Genomic DNA, 14,889 nt, shown 5'->3' with positions numbered 1-14,889 from the left:
TACACATATATATATTTGTATACATACATATTCATATAGGTACATACACACATTTTTATGACATTAAAAACATTAAAAAAAATCATATAATTTTGATTCTCACTATTTTTAATGATTATAATATTTAATATTTTATTACATTATCTTTTTAGACTTAATTAAATCTTTCTAATTTAGAAAACTTATAAATAATATGTTTTAACTTCAAATATTGAAATGCTTGAATAGAATTACTGTATAAAAGCACACAAACACATACCCCACAAAAAAAAAAAAAGAAAAAAGAAAGAAAAATAAGTAGCAAATGCAATGAACATAATAAAAAAGTGGAATTACCATTTTGATTAAATACATATTTTGGTAAAATTCCAATTAAATACATTTAAAGTAATTCATTAAAGCGACAACATCATGGAAGAATTACGTTAGACATTTAAAAACACACTAAAAGTATTCCACTCAATTTCTTTTAGTATTGTATATTATGAAGCGACAAAAAGTTTTGCTGCACTTTTGCAACTTGGTCACTGATGCAGTTCCTCTGCAAGCAGATATAGCAGAAGCATTTTCTTAAATAACTAAAATGACTTTTCTGTGACGTAACTGTTTCTGTTCCAACACAGGGTTTCAGTTTACATCACTTGCCAAACAATCACAACTCCAAAATTTTATCAATAATCAAACAGATATTAATAACCAACAATCATGCAAATATATGTAAAAATATATGCACAAATAGACAAAGAAAAAAAATTATTTTACTTGAATTTAAAAAAAAAAAATCCAAATAAATTTACCTATTTTGGTTACTGGATAGAAGCAGTATGGAAAATAGGAAAATATTAAAATTTCTTAATTTATTATGATAAGATTAAATTTTTAAATTTATTATGATAAAAATAAAATTTAGGAATAAAGAAGAAAAAAATGTTTTACAAGGAATGAAAATCTTTTTATACAATTTTATCCTCATCCTTTCTTTTATATTTTTATATTTTAAAATTATAGATAGTTTGAAAAGTTTTTAGTCAACCTTTGATAACAGGTGCCAAATATATATACATGTACTCAAGTTCAGACTGAATCACAAACAGTTCATTTCATGCAAATTTCCAACATGCTTGTGTACTATACCACAGACATGTAATACAAAGAAGTACATCAATTTGAGGAATATTTCAACTCATTCCATAAGTGGTTGCCATACTGAGTTTCACTCACCTAGATTTACTATGTTCTCAGTTACCATTATTTGCACAATGAACCACTGAGAAGAATGTATAAATTAAATAACGGAGTGATATATATATATATATATATATATATATATATATAGTGTTGACGAGTACCTAATTCCCCAAAATTAGCACTAACGAGCCAATGAAAGAATCACTTTGGAACCATATCACCTGCTACAAATGGTAGGCAAATTTCTCTCAACGCACATCTAAATTTCTTAAAAGATGGAGGACATATTGGATATAGCTGATTTGGTTGGGAGTGGGGGTGTCTGAATGATGGGACAAAGCTGACTTAGGATTAAACAATATACCATGTAGTCCAATATCGCTATCAATAGTGTAAAAAAAATTAAACTTTCCTTAAATATGATGGCATTATAGTTAAACATTTTAGAACTGTGCATAAAATAAATATTTGTGAGTTCAGTCTCTGACTGAGTATATATAATGAGAAATAGATACTAAATAACTTAAAACCTATAGTTTCTCAAAAAACGAAGTAAAAAGAAGAAATGAAGAATTTAGCAGTTTAAAGAATCTTTTTGGTACTAATAACAAAAATAAAAAAGAAAAAAAAGATTATATTTTCCTTTTTTTTTATCAGTTACATAATTGAAATTAAATCTTTTTAAAAAGGTTATGAGAAAATCATGTCTGTGGGGGGTTTTTTAGTCAAAGGGAGAGGGGTATAGTGAAATATCAGGCTGTTTAGGTTAAAACCATAATATGTGACTAACTCATCCAAACCCTTTGTTTTCTTACAGTTAATAAAACTACTTGACTTAACAGTTCCTCCAAATTAAGTGCTTTACTCTATCCTGAATATGCTTCACAATGCAACGTATCAAGTGGTTAAATATCACTTAAATCACTTTATTTCAAGTACCTATTGCGAAAATTTAAGTCTTACACTTGTTAAATTTTTGCTTAAAAAAAAAAAAATTAAAAAAAAGAAAAGGCTGTTGGATAACTAATTCCAAATTATTCTCCAATGAAGGATCCCTAGTAAAGCAGTAAAGATATTTCCTTTCATTATACATGAGTTATTTACTTTTTACAATATAAAATCTTTCTCCTGGGGATTAGTTATAGTCATCTCATATTATTTATATGTAATTTGAAAATGGCCAACAATTTAAACTTTAGTAACTGGAAGATAGAGATAGTTTTATATTTAATAATACTAACATTGAAAAATATCCAATCCATGGATACCAATGTGTATTCAGCTATAACATATCAACAATATACAGTAATCAACTTGACCAGAAATTTTTGCTGAAACATCACCATTTGTTCCACTTCTTCCCTCACAGCCTTTCCCTGAACTTTTAGATATATTCTTTATGAAAAGAATGACCAACACAAGATTATATATCTGTGAACCAAAGCTTTAGATTTATAAAAGATATATGAGTGTGTACTTTATTCCTTAGAATATAAGAAAATAATATTACATTCAATGAATAATATTTATTAAATGTACTTTTGTTTGCTTTCAGCTAGGTGATTAATTACAAACAAATAAATATAATATAAAACATGGGTGTAAGTTAACCCATTACTCTGTCAAATGTAATGCTTATTTATTCACACCATTTCGAATTAATCATGTTTTGAGATTTCAATGACATGATTCTATATTTTTAGAATGACAATGTAGGGTAAGTGTGAGAGGCTAATTCTGATCAGTTTGAACTTGAAGCAGGTAGAATATTTGGGTCAGATACAGCTAGTTTAAATGCTAAATGGTTAAAGGAACACTGATTAGCAGAAAGCAAACAAAAATATGTTTAATAAATGGAATAAACCTTAACATAGGATACTGCTTATTAAATATTACATTCATTGAAATGAATAGTTTTGTAGGCTCAAAACTGGGTTGAGAACTGGCTGTCTCATGCAGCAAATTGGAGCGACAAAGTAAGAGCCAAATTGGGCCAATATCAACCAATCAGAGTAGTAGACACAATGGTGGCCAAAGGCTAGCTGTTACCTGCTATGATCAAATGCACATACATATAATAAAGAGAGAGAGAAATTTCACCCACGTCTATGTTACAGTGTTTTTTTCTTTTTAGGAATCAAGTGCAAACTACTTTATCTTCTATAAATCTAAGGTTTCAGTCCACAGATATTAGATATAAGCTTATGCTGGTTATTCATTTTATAAAGAATATATTTAATAGGTGGGTGAGGGAAGAGTCTGAGGGAATAAGGTGATGCTTTAGCAAAATCTTTTAGTAAAGTTCACAAATTTAATAAGTTTTCCCTGATGAAGGACTCTGCTTGTCAATACTATTCCCCTACTCCCAGAGCATTCAACTTATGTAATTTGCAAACTTTTCTTAAAAGTATTGGTTATATGAGTGGAACCAAATTAGCATAAAAAGGAATATAACAGAAAAACAGGTTGTGAAACTTGCCTCACTGGTAGCTTACCTCCTTAATATACGGCATTCACCATTTAATATGATTAATTGCAGTATACATTTTCTAGTATACTTATTAATGTGATGAGGATAAATGAATAAGGAAAAAGAGGGTGAAATACAAGCAGAAAATAAATGGGGGTGGAATACAACGATAATCTTATATAAGTTTACAACAAAGTAAACATGGTTACCACAACAATAAAATAAACACTTTAGTTTCATACATTCAGCTTATCATCTATGGTACTATTACAAGAATGTTATATGTATGTGTGTATATATATATGTATGTGTGTGTACATATATATATATATATATATGTATAAATTAATAAATATCAGAAGAACAGAAATTTGCATATCCAGGTTATATTATACAGCTAATCACATCTTTCTTTATCAATATCTACACGGGTTTATTTGTCAGAAAGATGTGATTAATTGTATAATAAAACCTGGATATGTAAATCTCTGTTCTCCTGATATTCATTAATTTATTATTTCTTCTCTACCAACACTATGTAGTCTCTATAAAGATATTTAGAATTACCAAAGTGAGGATCAACTGAGTATAGTATATTTAACTAACTGGGGTTTATCTACATTCACTGAGGTTAGCCAGTATTGTTAAACAATAAGAGCAAGCATGATACTCGCTAGGATTATATATCCCTATTAACCAATTTTGGAAATTTACTTTGAAACACACACTTTTATTGAATATCTGGTTGATTTAGCTCCTCATGTTACTTAAAGTAAAATGGCAGTGAAAAAACAGAACCATGTCCTTGTACATTCAAACACAAAGCTTTAGCTTCTGAATATCAGACCAGCTGGGCATGTTTTCTTTTTTCATCACTTGGGAAACTTTAAGTAACATGAAAAGCAAAATCAGCCTGTTACTCAATAAATACAACTCCAACTATGTGTTGAGTACTACTCCCATTTGATTGTTCACTCGCTCTCTCTATATATGCATACATATTCATTCAAATATATATATACACACACACACACAAATTTACATACACACACAGACACATATACACACACATACATATATATGTGTATGTATGGTATATATTTATATATATATATATATATACATACATACATATACATATGCGCACACACACACCCACACACATGGAAGGAAAGTGCTAAGCAGTGGTGTATATAAATACAAGAGTTCAAAATATGCTTGAGTCATATTTGAACTCGTAAGAAAGTCATTCATACTATTTTGTTATTGAGAAAATTTCTTGCTAGTGTGTTGACATCTGCTTACAGCGAGAAGTTCTCTCCATGACAAATTACAGTGAATGGCTTTCTTACAGGTATGACTATGCCTCAAGCATATTTGAACTGGTAACAAGTTTGTGTGTGTGTGTGTGTGTGTGTGTGTGTGTGTGTGTGTAGGATTGGCCAAAAGTCACCTGACAGTCAATCAAAGCCATTTAATTCCAAGCTTAGAACAAAAAATAATTTTATATGAGACCTCACTGATAAATAGACAAATGTTGAAAAAACTGATTTTAACTCACAGCATTATTAAACATTCATAATTGGAATGAATGAATGAATAAAACTGAATATTAAGTATTTATGGAATTTTGATTTACTGTCAGGTGACTTATGTAATTGTTGTTTTCACATCTACTTTTTCCATGCTTGAATGGGTTAGATGGGATTCTCTGAGGCAAATTTTCCAGAGCCAGATACTTTTCATGTTGCCAACCTTCACCTGTTTCCAAGTAAAGTAATGAAAGTACTACTTTTTGCTAGTGTGAACATGTTTCCCTAGCAGATTGCAAAACAACAGCACTGCTTGTATCACAGTATTATTTGTTTGCAATTACCATGTGATGTTAACATCAGAAGACAGAAAGACATGAGCTCCTTTGCAGTTTCTGCCCACATGGCCGACTCACAAGGCTTAGGTTAACCCAGGGCTAGAGCAGGAGATAGTTGCACAAGGTGCAACAGAGTGCAACTGATGCTCAAAGCATAGGGTTGCAAACTAAACTTTTTCACTACTGTCATGTCTGCATATATGTATATGTATGTATATATATGTGTATGTATGTATGTATGTATGTATGTATGTATGCATGCATGCATGCATGTATGTATGTATGCATGCATGCATGTATGTATGTATATATGCATGCATGCATGCATGTATGTATGTATGTATGTATGCATGCATGCATGTATGTATGTATGTAACCCTCCGCAAAAAATCCAAAATTTTATTTAATTTGCTTTGCAGGAAGGACTGTTTCAACGAAGTCGCGTATTGTCCTTGCCTTCAAAACGTGGACTAGATGAAACAGGGACAACTGACGAAGGGGTATACTCTTTATGTTACATGTCAGGTTTCTGTTCTTTTCATTGTTCGAAAAAAAGGTTCGTTTTCTATGTTTTCGTTTCTCATTGTGTTTAACGTTTTTTGATGTCCTGTAACCATATATGCATGTATATATACATATATATGTAGGTATATACATACATGTATGGATATATGCATACATTTATATATTATTTATATTATTATATTATCGAACGCCACGCATCCTTTTCCAAGTAAGTTTTATCTTAATAATTATGATGCGCACTCTTCTACTATCTCCTCTCTGTCTGTCTCTCTCTCTCTCCCTCTCTTGTTCTTCATCCTTTCTGTTTTTCTCTCCCACCCTTTTCCTATTCTTTTCTCCCTTTCACTGTTCCCTCTCTCCCTTACTCTTCCACCTTGACTCTCTCATCGCTGACACGTAATGAAAGGGGATCTCTCTTTCTGTCCACTTCCTTGCTAAAAAAGGACGTGCTTTTTCCTGTCTCCTCATGGCTTGTCTACCTAGCCTTTCATAATAATTTTTCTATTGTCTTGGCTCAACATCCCTCACTGTTTGTTTTTACTGTCTTGTTCTCACTGTCCTGTTCTTGTTAACACTTTCACCCTCCGCAAAAATCCCAAATTTTAGTTAATTTGCTTTGTGGGAAGGACTGTTTCAACGAAGTCGTGTATTGTCCTTGCCTTCGAAACGTGGAGTAGATGGAACAGGGACAACTGACGAAGGGGTATACTCTTTATGTTGCATGTCTTGTTTCTCTGTTTGTCTTTTTCGTTGTTCGGAAAAAGTTCGTTTTCTATGTTTTCAATTTTATGTTTTCGTGTCTCATAGTGTTTAACATTTTTTTGAGTAGGTGTCACTCCAACATAAAACCCACAACTTGCTGCTGGTCACTGCAACTGCCTTAACCTGGTGAGTCACTGTGGTCAGACCTCTAAGTCTAAATAGTCGGATCTGATTGCATGGACTAACCCTCACTTTAAAACTACTAAGTGCAGGCAGAAAGAAAAGCCCTGCAACATTAAGGATCAGCTTACAAACCCACTCAGGAGCATGCAACTCTTTCTCATCATCTGAACTCAAAGAAACTGCCATCATTAACATATATAATATACTCAATACATACTGTAAACTCTAATTATTTAATTTGTAAGTTGATAGCTTTTGCTTTGTTATTCAGAGTATCCGCATGCATATTTTCTATTAAACAAGAACTTTTAGTGTATGTTTTACTTTTTTCATCCTTTATTTGTTTCAGTCACTGGACTGTAGCCATACAGGGGTACTGCTTTGAAGTGAACAAACCAACCCCAGTATTTATGCTGTAAGTCTAGTATTTATTCTATTGGTCTTTCTTGTTAAGTTACAGGGGTGGTAAACAAACCAACACCTGTTGTCAAGTGGTGTTGTTGGTGGAGGTTGTGGTGCAGGGAAGGATATCACAAACACAAAGATGTACATACATACATGCATAGGTTGGGCTTCCACACAGTTTTTGTTTATGAAACCACTGATTGGCCCAGAGGCCAAGACTTTGATATGAGGTATTTGTGCAAGGTGTCACGCAGTGAGACTAAACCCCAACCATGTGGTTGAAAAGAGAGCTTCTTAACAACACAGCTAAAAAAAAAAAGGGTAAAGAATAAAAAAAAAATATTTGCCTTTTGAAGGGAGAAAAAAATAACTCAGTCAATAGAAGACTTGATATAAAAAAAAAGCAAAGCTGACAAAAGTGTATGCACACATACATGTGTACACACACAAAGGCAACACAATTGCAACAGTGCAATAACAGAAACATACCTTCCTATACTTTGCCTAGTAAGCATGAAATGGAAAAATGAAACACATTCAAATAGTTTTTTTTTTTTTTTTCAGATTTGTAATTAATACAATTGAAAATATATAAATAAATTAATATAAGCCATCAGCAAAATTTATAAGATTTTAACTTTCTGTAAAAAAGTTTCTTTTATGAAAAATAAATAAATAACTAGAAACAAAAAAGTAGAATTAATATACAAAAACACCTAAAAATTTGATAAAATATTAAGATGAAAAATGTAACAATTGCTTTCTGACATAAGCACAAGGCTAGAAATACTGGGGGGTGGGGGCAGAGGATATTCATTAGATCAACACCAGAAGGATATAAAGTAAAGCTGGCCTTGCTGGGATTTGAACCTTGAACATAAAGGGCCATAACTAAATACTACTAAGCACCTGTGCTGGCACCACATAAAGAGCACTCATGCCAGCATCATGTAGGGAACACCCGTGCTGGCGTCACATACAGAGCAGCCATACCAGCACTATGTAAAAAGGACCTGGTATACTCTGTAAGGTGGTTGGCGTTAGGAAAGGCATCCAACTGTAGAAATCATGCCAAAGCACACAGCTAAAGTCTGGTGCTCCAGTCAAACCGTCCAACCCATACCAGCAAGGAAATCATGTTAAATAATGATAATAATTGAGAGGTGAAGCATGAATGAAGGAAAGAGGTGATGGTCACACTCTCAAATGCAAATGTAATGAGAAGCAAGAATTTCTCTGTCAATCAAAGTGTTAATCAATATGTGTCGAAGATATCTTTGTACCCCCATCCACCAGATGCTAAAAGGCTTTGCTATGCTACTGCAAATGCTCTAACAATTTCATCAATCTGAAAATTGTTGTTCAAAATATTGTTCCTTGAGGTTCGTAAAATCAGTAAATATAGTTTACAAGTTTCTGTTTGAGTGCAATTGCTATTTTAAAAAAAGAAATAGCAAAACCTAACACAAAAGAACAAGAAAAAAACTATTAAATAATGAAATTCAATAGAATAAATATGGTTATTGAACAGAGAAATCTTTTAGAAGATTTGTCTTGCTATAAATCATCATAATACAAAATCCCTAATGTTTCACAGTAAAAGAATATCCCTGAAAGAGTTATAATAGCATGTTCATATCAGTCATTATCTATGACTGAGTTCAAATTCTAACTAGTTCAACTTTAAATTTCATCTTTTAATGTGTTTGAAGAGCCTGCAATTCAACCTGGTAAAATCATTCTACTTCCATTCCATATCAAACTTGGCATTATGAAGCAGTTTGTTAAAGCTCTGAATAAAAATGGACTATGCTTTCACTTTCTGGGCAACAGGAAAACAACCAACTATGCCAAAATAGTCAGTGGCATACTGGAGAACTTCCAAAAGTTGGGTGCAAATTTGACCATAAAGTTGCACTATCTCAACAGTCGCTTTGATAAATTCCCAAAAATCTTGGTGACACAAGTGACAAGCAGGGAGAACATTTCCATCAAAGCATAAAAATCAATGGCACAAAGGTATCACAGCACATGAGACTTGCAGACTATAACTGGAGCTTAGCTTGTGATCTTCCTGAGGTTCAGCACTCAATACAAATTCATGAGAAATTAAGCATAAACAATGACAAAATTTGTCTGTAGACATTTAAAGATTTTAACTAGTTTTTCAGCAGAATTTTAAGAAAACATTCTGGTTTTGAAGAAAAACCAACTTCTATGTATCTTTGTATACTATGCCTTGTACCTTATAAACTATTTCATTGAAAAAACAATGAAATTCTAGGATCTAATGTCTTGAAAATCTTGACATAATAGTAATACATGGATGACACTTTTGGATTTTGTGTATCAAAAAACCCCTAGTTCAGGCACAAATTTTTTAACAACAGGGAAAAAAAATTTTTTTTGTTGGGTCATGTTATTTATTACTATAAAAATATGGGACAACTTAGAAGAGCATTGGGTAAAATAACTGTGTTCAATTACATCTCTTTATGTTCCCAGTTCGAATTCCACTGAGATTGATGTTGTCTTTCATCCTTTTGGGAGTTGATAAAATTAGTACAAAACAGATCCTGGGTTTGATTTTATAGACTGTATACTACCTTCAAATTTGTAGCCTTGTGCCCATGTTTAAAACCATGATCACGAAAGAAATTATTATTTTCAAAATGTTAGCAATTTTCATATTTATTAAGAAACATTTTAACTCCTTGCATTTCTCTCTCCCTCTTTTTCTTTCACACTCTTTCTCTTTTATTTCTTTCCTATTTTTCAGGAACATGTATGTTGTGTTTGTGTATGTGTTTGTCTGAGTGTGTCTATTTCTGTATTTATCTACATACTTCTTTATAACATCAAGCTGCCCATCAGTATTTTTTACATATGTATGTATATACATATGCACATAATATATACATTTCATCATGATATGATAGTACACATATATTCAATTTCTAATCCAAAGAACAAATTACTAATCAATTCCCATGACTACCGCCATTACCATAATATAACACAATATTCTCAAACACTTCATTACTCCAGGACTCAAATTATATTGATACAAAGCAAAGATACTTACTTATGTTCTTTACCATCTTCACTTGGAATATCTGGTGGCAGAACTATGTCTTTCTTCAGGAGGGATGATGTTAATTTCAGCAAAGACTGAAAAAAACAAACAAAAAAAGGAATCGTTATGAGTTTGTCTTCTACTATAATTCCATTCACATTCAGGATGACTTACAAAAAAACAAAACAAAAAAAACTGGCACTCCATTGGTTATGACGATGAGTGTTTCAGTTGATCTGGTCAATGGAACAGCTTGCTCATGAAATTAATGTGCAAGTGGCTGAGCACTCCACAGATGCACATACCCTTAATGCGATTCTCATGGAGATTCAGAGTGACACAGAATATGGCAAGGCTGACCCTTTAAAATACAGGTACAACTCACTTTAGCCAGCTGAATAAACTACAGCAAGGTGAAATAAAGTTTCATGTTCAAGGATACAGTGTGCTGCTGTGTATCAAACTTATAACCTTATGATCGTGAGCTGAATACCCTAATTTCTAAACCACAGATAACAGATAACTGAATCTTCCAGATATCTGATTATCACTCTTTAAATAACTACTGCATCTTACAAACCTCATTAAGACTCTATCTACACATCAGTAAACATCATTGATATTCTGAATATAGTAGAAATGAAAGAAATAGGAAGAAATAAAAGTATAATTTAAGTAAAGAACCAAGTTTTATTTACCTAATAAAATATACATGTAATGTAAATGCAGCAAAATAAAATACTGTACTTTGAGAAGCAACAATCCATTTTAGATCTTTATCTTTCACTTGTTTCAGTTATTAGACTAAGGCCATGCTGGAAGACTGTTTTGAAGAATTTTAGTTGAACAAATCAATGCCAATATTTTTTTGTTTTTGTAAAGCCTGGTACATATCCTATTGGTCACTTTTACTGAACTGCTAAGTTATGGGATGTAAACAAACCAATCTCCTTTGTCAAATGCTAGTGAGGGACAAATACAGACACAAAGGCAAACATACACACACACATGATGAGCTTCTTTCAGTTTCTGTCTACCAAATCCATTCACAAGGTTTTGGTAAGCCTGAGGCTACAGTAGAAGACACTTACCCAAAGTGCTATGTAGCGAGACTGAATCCGTAACCATAGGGTTGGGAAATAAGCTCTTCTTACCACACAGCTACACTTGCAGTAACTTTTCTTTTTTTCTTTTATGACAATTAATTAACACAAATTACGACAAATTTTCTTAATTTTAATTAATAATGCACTTTCTTTTTTTTTTCTGGGTGCTAGTTACCTGAGAGTTCAGGTTGAGTACCAAAGACAAGTAAGTTAACAATATATTAAACTGACTCCAATATTTTTAACTGGTACTTTATTTTAGCAACCTTAAAAAAGGAAAAAGCAGAATTGATCTTGGTTGGATTTGTACTCAGAATGTAAAGAGTCCAAACTAAGTATGGCAAACCATTTTGTCTTAAGCTCTAACAATTCTGTCAATCCACCACCAACGTCAAAAACAGGGAAAGATAAATTCTTTAAATAAGAATTCAAAACAGTTGACATGGATGATATGTAAATACTGGGATATTCACTTGAAGTATAACTAATAATTTTAACAAAAGTTCAACTACTCAGATTTTATTGGAGTGCCCAAAACCATTACAAGTTGTGGCGATATGATCAGGTAGAAGATGTAAAGAGGATAGTAGATACCAATGCTGTTCTTCTAGTTTTTGGGGGTTGGGGCAGGTAGTCAAGTAGTGTTTGTGTTAACTCAATGAAAAGAAAAGTCTATGAAAAATCAATGAAATAGCAGTCAATGAAATCAATACTCAATCTTAGAACTTAACTGGTCCTTTATTTCATTGACCATAGAAGGATGAAAGGCAAAGTTAAACTCAGAATGTATGATGATGTAACTAAATACTGCAAAACTGCCATTCTCCTGATTTTGCCATCATACATTCAGACAAATGCATTCAGCAACATATGACAAATGAATGCCTTTATGGAGACTTGCTAAAAGTTAATGAGAAGATCAAGCAAAGATGGCTGTGACTTTCTGGTCACTACATGTGCCACCCTGCACTAGAAGCATCCAAATTAGTCTTGGTGATGTAAGAAGAGGAAAATGTAGTTACACTTACAATGACAGTTTGATTGCAGACTCTGACCTGAAATGTATCCAAGACCTTGAGGCAGTGATAATGGATCGAGAAATGTGGTGGGTGAACTTTGTTGCTGTGGCCCAGGTTGGAACCTGGCCACAATAATAAATTGCCACCATATTTTATAGTTAATCCCAGCAATAATGATGGAGGTCGGGTTTGGTAGGAAAGTGATTGAAAGCAATTAAAGTATCCTATAAAATTGCTCATGGATGTGTGTAAGGGACGAAGTTAGTTTATATAGAGAATTGAAGATTGAGAAAGATTATGGTTCTACTCTGTCAGCATCAGTCGAAGAATCCAGAAGAGTTGTGAACATTGAAGACACAAAAGAGGATGAAGATTTTTCTCTTTTGGTGAGTGATGAAATAAGCTATTAAATTTTTGATGCAGAAAGATATATGAGTTTGGATAGTGACAAACTCTTATATCTTGAGTTTGGATAGTGGTAGAGGAAATTTATGTATTTGGAAGAGTGGGAGAAAGGAAATTTTGAGTGAGAGTAATCAGCATCATCGTTACTGATATTTAGGTACTGATATCTTGGTGAAAGAGGTAATGGAGATGGTGGAACCTAGATATGTGATAGATAATATCTTTTGGAGTGAGATTTAAATACAGATTGTTGCTTGGACTGTAGAGACAGCCTAAGGAAAAAAATGAGAGATCTGTATCTTGGAGAGGAATAGCATATGTAGTTTCTGTGCTAGTTAAGAGGTGATGTGTTGGGAGAGGGAAGGTTACATTGGATTGAAGTCCGTGGATGTTGAAGAAGAGGAGTAGAATATTATCTAAAAGGAATCAAAGTGGGTGTGTTTATGGATGTCAGTTAATCTAAGGAGAAAGATGCTAGGTAGAGGGGTAGGAGTGATGGGGAGGACTAAAGAGAATGCTTTTTAGCAACTGTAGTTGCTAAATCGTGAGTTGTATGGTGATTGTCAGTTTAACAAAATTTCTTTTGATTTGAATATGAAAAAATTGTGTAAATTACAGTGGTAAATAAACTATTTTTTAAAATTGTATATTGTCCACCTTTTGTCATCTATAATAACTGGATACATGCCCGAAGCTTACTAACTTTCTACATTGGGCTCTTTGGATCATACTAATGTGTATAATGTGTGTGTGTATATATATAAAAGTTAAGATTCCGTTAAATTAGGTACTTAAATTGATGCACTCAAACAATATTAATCGAATATTGAATATCAAAACTCCGTGCAGGGGTGTTTGTACCTGATATTCCTGTTGTGTGTGTAGACAACGCAACCCAAGTAAGTGAAGATATCCGCTCTTGGTAATTCAGATAAGTACTTTATATAAATGTACTTTCTATAGAATTTCCGAAGTACAGATTCTAAGTTAGGTGAATAAAGTATAAATGAGTAACAAAGATGTACAGGTGTCAATTCATTATGGCCATTTCAAGTGACTCCCTTGATTGATTAATGAAAACATTACATCATTTGAAAGAAACTGTTCTCATCAGATGACAGCATAGACTTCAAACATAAAGGATACAAACATTTCCATAACATATTCACATCAACAACAAACTCAAAATATTTACATTGTTTCTTTTGTCATATCTGTGGCAGAATGAGTTTAGAAAATAATCATACCTTGTAAAGTCTAGTAGATTATCTGGCATGAATTAATTTATTACCATTAACTAGAAAACAGTTGACAACTTCCAATGGATTTGATTCTAAATGGTTGAAGACCACATTCTACATAATGTCTTCTAAGTGTAAGTAACTGGGTCACCACTCTTTTTATCCTGATCCCCACTATTTCCTCTGCTACTCCCTAAATTATAATAGACTTGACAAGTTATGCATTATTTTCTAAACTCATTCTGCCACAAATATGACAAAAGAAACAATGTAAATATTTTGAGTTCTATTATTGATGTGAATATGTTAAGGAAATGGTTGTATCCTTTATGTTAGAAGTCTATGTGGTCATCTGATGAGAATGGTTTCTTTCAAATGATGTAATGTTTTCATTAATCAATTAAAAGAGTTGCTTGAAATGGCCATAATGAATTGATACCTATACATCATTGTTACTCATTTATATATATATCTATATATATATATACATATATATACATATATATATACAGAGAGAGAGAGAGAGAGAGAGAGAGAGAGAGAGAGAGAGAGAGAGAGAGAGAGAGAGAGAGAGAGAGAGAGAGAGAGATAGTGATGCAGATAAACACACTTGGGCTTTATATACAAAATATACATACATATATACACACACACACACATATATATATATATATATATATATATATATATATATATATA

The 14,889-nt window shown here is 32.4% G+C and overlaps 1 protein-coding gene across 7 annotated transcripts in view; it reads right to left on the bottom strand.

Moving 5' to 3' along the window:
* LOC106881394 (F-BAR and double SH3 domains protein 2) overlaps positions 1-14,889 on the bottom strand; it is a 286,511-nt gene that overhangs the window by 165,811 nt on the left and 105,811 nt on the right. For all 7 annotated transcript variants that reach the window (XR_008265738.1, XR_008265739.1, XM_052973716.1 and 4 more), the window contains exon 4: positions 10,429-10,514. Coding sequence is in view for 5 of the 7 variants with exons in the window: in XM_052973716.1 (XP_052829676.1) it covers positions 10,429-10,514 (86 nt within the window). In the remaining 2 variants the exon portion in view is untranslated. The remainder of the gene's footprint in view (positions 1-10,428; positions 10,515-14,889) is intronic.

The sequence above is a fragment of the Octopus bimaculoides genome, chromosome 16, assembly GCF_001194135.2.
Source record: "Octopus bimaculoides isolate UCB-OBI-ISO-001 chromosome 16, ASM119413v2, whole genome shotgun sequence".
In the NCBI taxonomy this organism is placed as follows: Eukaryota; Metazoa; Mollusca; class Cephalopoda; order Octopoda; family Octopodidae; genus Octopus; species Octopus bimaculoides.
Note: the sequence above shows the minus strand (reverse complement) of the source record. Positions and strands in the feature narration are given on the sequence as shown.